We start from the raw sequence: 2,755 nt of genomic DNA on the forward strand, positions 1-2,755 counted from the left end.
AGAGACTTGGAGAAGAGCAAAATGTCCTGGAATAAAGCAAAATACACTGAAAGTTCATAGTAAATACCCGCATCAATAGGTATTTATTCATTTGTGCTTCGCCACGTCGTGACATACAGTACAAGACACCGCTGCTCTTTCTGTCGATGGAGAGAGCTCACCACACTCTTGCAAGCTGCTGCTCCATCAGTCCCAGGCTGTCCATCGGTCCTGCAGCGGCGCTGGCCCCTTGTCCCCCTCCAGCCAAGGCAGGGGACAGGGCTCGGCAGAGGCAGCCCGGCCAGGCTGCGACAGTCCTGGCAGCAGTCTGGGGGCTGCCCCACACCTCAGTGCTCCTCACGGCGCCCACTGCTGCACATCGCTCAGCCTCAAATCCTCTTCTCATCGCTGGCTGCCCCAAAGCTGCTCCTGCCTGCTGCACTGCAGGCCAGCTGGAAGGGGTCAGCAAGGACACCCCAGGCACCGCAGCCCCCAAGCTTGCACGTCCCTCGTTCCTTCTCCTCGCACCCTGCAAGGCTGGAGGGCACAGTAAGCCCCAGAGCTCCTGCAGCCAGCTTTTAAGGCACATCTGGGTTGCTATGTGTGCTTTATGACTGTTATTATTATTATTATTATTATTACTGTTATTTACCCTGTGTAGACACGCGGTCTTTTAATTCTTTCCTCCCCTTGCCTTTCTCCTTAGAAAACCCACCATGTTTTCAGCTTACTCGTGTGTCATCTCTAAGGCACAAACCTTTTAATACTAGAGCTGCCTGGCTTCTTGTATAGGTCGTGAATCGATAAAAAACAAACGAAACGAAACAAAACAAAACCAAAACAACCCCCCGTTCCCCTCCCGCCGGCACACGGCGCTTGCCGCACGCCGGTGCCTACAGTATCTGTGCGCGGGCAGGGCAGCGCAGCCCGGCCGGCCCCGGCGCGGCGCTAGGCGCAGCTGCCCATGGCCTTCACCAGCGAGCTCTCGGGCAGCTGCCTGAAGATGCCCCGCAGAGTCTCCAGCTCCCGGGTGAGCTGCTCCACCCGCTTGCGCAGCCGCTCGTTGTCGGTGGTGAGCTCCAGCACCTTCTGCTGCGTCTCCACGTTGCGCTGCTTGGCCTTGTCCCGGCTCTTGCGCACCGCGATGTTGTTGCGCTCCCGGCGCACCCGGTACTCGTTACTGTTCTTGTCCACTGTCTTTTTCGATTTGCTCCGGTGGTCCGAGGGCATCATCTTGAGGGTGCCCGCGGCGGACAGGCCGCCGGGAGGGTGCGGGTGGTGCGGATGGTGCGGGCTGGGCACGGGCGTGGGGGGCGGCGTGGGCTGCCCGGGCTGGAGGTGCATGGTGGTCTGGGCGCAGTGGGCGATCTGGTACTGGAGGTGGGACGGGTGCTGCTGCGGGGCGTGATGGGGATAGAGGGCCGAAAGGGCCGCCGACTTCACCTCCTCCTCCTCGCGGGGCTCCTGCTTGATCACCAGCGGCCGCAAGCCCGGCGCGGCGATGCGCTCGTACAGGGGGTCCAGCTTGCCGTCCATGTAGCCGGGCACGCAGCCGAAGAGCGGCTGCTGGTGGTGCTGCGGCTGGTGCCCCGGCGCCGAGGCGGCGGCGCCGGCCCCGTGCATGGTGTGGAAGTCGAAATCTCCGGCCAGGATGGCCTTGGCTTTCTCCTGCTGCTTGCTGTGCTGGAAGAGGTCGGCCAGGAACTCGTCGTTGAAGGCGGCGGGGTCGATGTAAGCGCTGATGTCGATGGAGTTCTCGTTCTCGCAGATATCGCCGAGCTCCGCGCCGCCCGCAGCAGGTGCCGCCGCCGAGGGAGCCTCTCTGTAGCTGTAGGTGCTGCCGGGCAGGGGAGTCTGGAGCTGGTGGTGCTGGCCGCTGCTCATCGGGGGCCGGGAATCGACCTCGTAGAAATTGGCTTGCTCCATGAAGCAACTACAGTCTGCCGGGCATGGTGAAGGGCTCCTGCAATCCAGGTTTCGAACGGGACGGCGGCGGCGGCGACTCCAGCGATCTCGCGGCACGGCGCTGCTCGGCACGGCTCGGCGCTCCCGGAGCCCGTCCCCCGGCCCAGCCCCGCTCCGCTCCGCTCCGCTCCGCTCGCTGCCTGCCCTGTTGCTAGTGGGCTGCCGCGGTGCTGCGTGCCGTATATATACAGCCCGCAGCAGGGCCGGGGATCGCCCTCTAGTGTCCAACCTCCCGCTGGGAACCTTTGACCGCCGCGCAGTCGGCTCCCAGCGCCCCGGCCGGGCACCGCCGGCCTCCCGCCCGCCCCCGGGGGCCGCCGCGCCGCGGGGAGAGCGCCCCGCGCTCCTCGGGCCCCCCTTCCCCCTCCCGCCCCGAGCCCGGCGGGCGCTGAGCGCTGCATGGCTCCGCCAAGGGAACCCCGCGCTGATGAGAGGCCCGGGGGACGGCGCCGGGACTTTGTGCCCGCGCTGCCGGAGCCGCTGGCGGGGCAGAGCGGCCAACCGCGGCCGGCACATTTCCACCGGCCGGTACATTTCCACCGCCCGCTCCCGCCTCTGCGCCCGGAGCTTCGGCCCTGCGCTCCCCACACAGTCTCAAAGTTCACCATCCGCTCATACTTGCAAATATTTGGCCAGTCGGGAACATTCGCCCCGTCGGGTTTGGGAGCCAAGGCGCTGCTCACCGGCGGTGGTTACCTGCCGGCAGGGCCGCCGGGCTCGGAGCCCCCGGCGGGACCCGCGGGGCTCGCCCGGTCTCAGCGGGACGTGTCCGGGATGGCGCCCGGCGGGCAGGGGCGGGCAGCTCGGTGGC

The 2,755-nt window shown here is 65.8% G+C and overlaps 1 protein-coding gene across 1 annotated transcript; it reads right to left on the reverse strand.

Moving 5' to 3' along the window:
* Positions 1–360: 360 nt before the first annotated feature.
* CEBPA (CCAAT enhancer binding protein alpha) lies at positions 361–2,051 on the reverse strand. Its single transcript, XM_054269370.1, has one exon. The coding sequence runs from the start codon at positions 1,903–1,905 to the stop codon at positions 928–930; it is 978 nt and encodes a 325-aa protein (XP_054125345.1). The 5' UTR covers positions 1,906–2,051; the 3' UTR covers positions 361–927.
* Between the last annotated feature and the right edge of the window lie 704 nt (positions 2,052–2,755).

The sequence above is a fragment of the Melozone crissalis genome, unplaced genomic scaffold, assembly GCF_028551555.1.
Source record: "Melozone crissalis strain CALT ecotype California unplaced genomic scaffold, PUWL_Pcris_2 ptg000007l_1, whole genome shotgun sequence".
NCBI lineage: Eukaryota > Metazoa > Chordata > Aves > Passeriformes > Passerellidae > Melozone > Melozone crissalis.

What these genes read in the sequence shown, in the direction of transcription:
- CEBPA (XM_054269370.1), bottom strand. Translation starts at nt 1,905, where the DNA reads ATGGAGCAAGCCAATTTCTACGAGGTCGATTCCCGGCCCCCGATGAGC.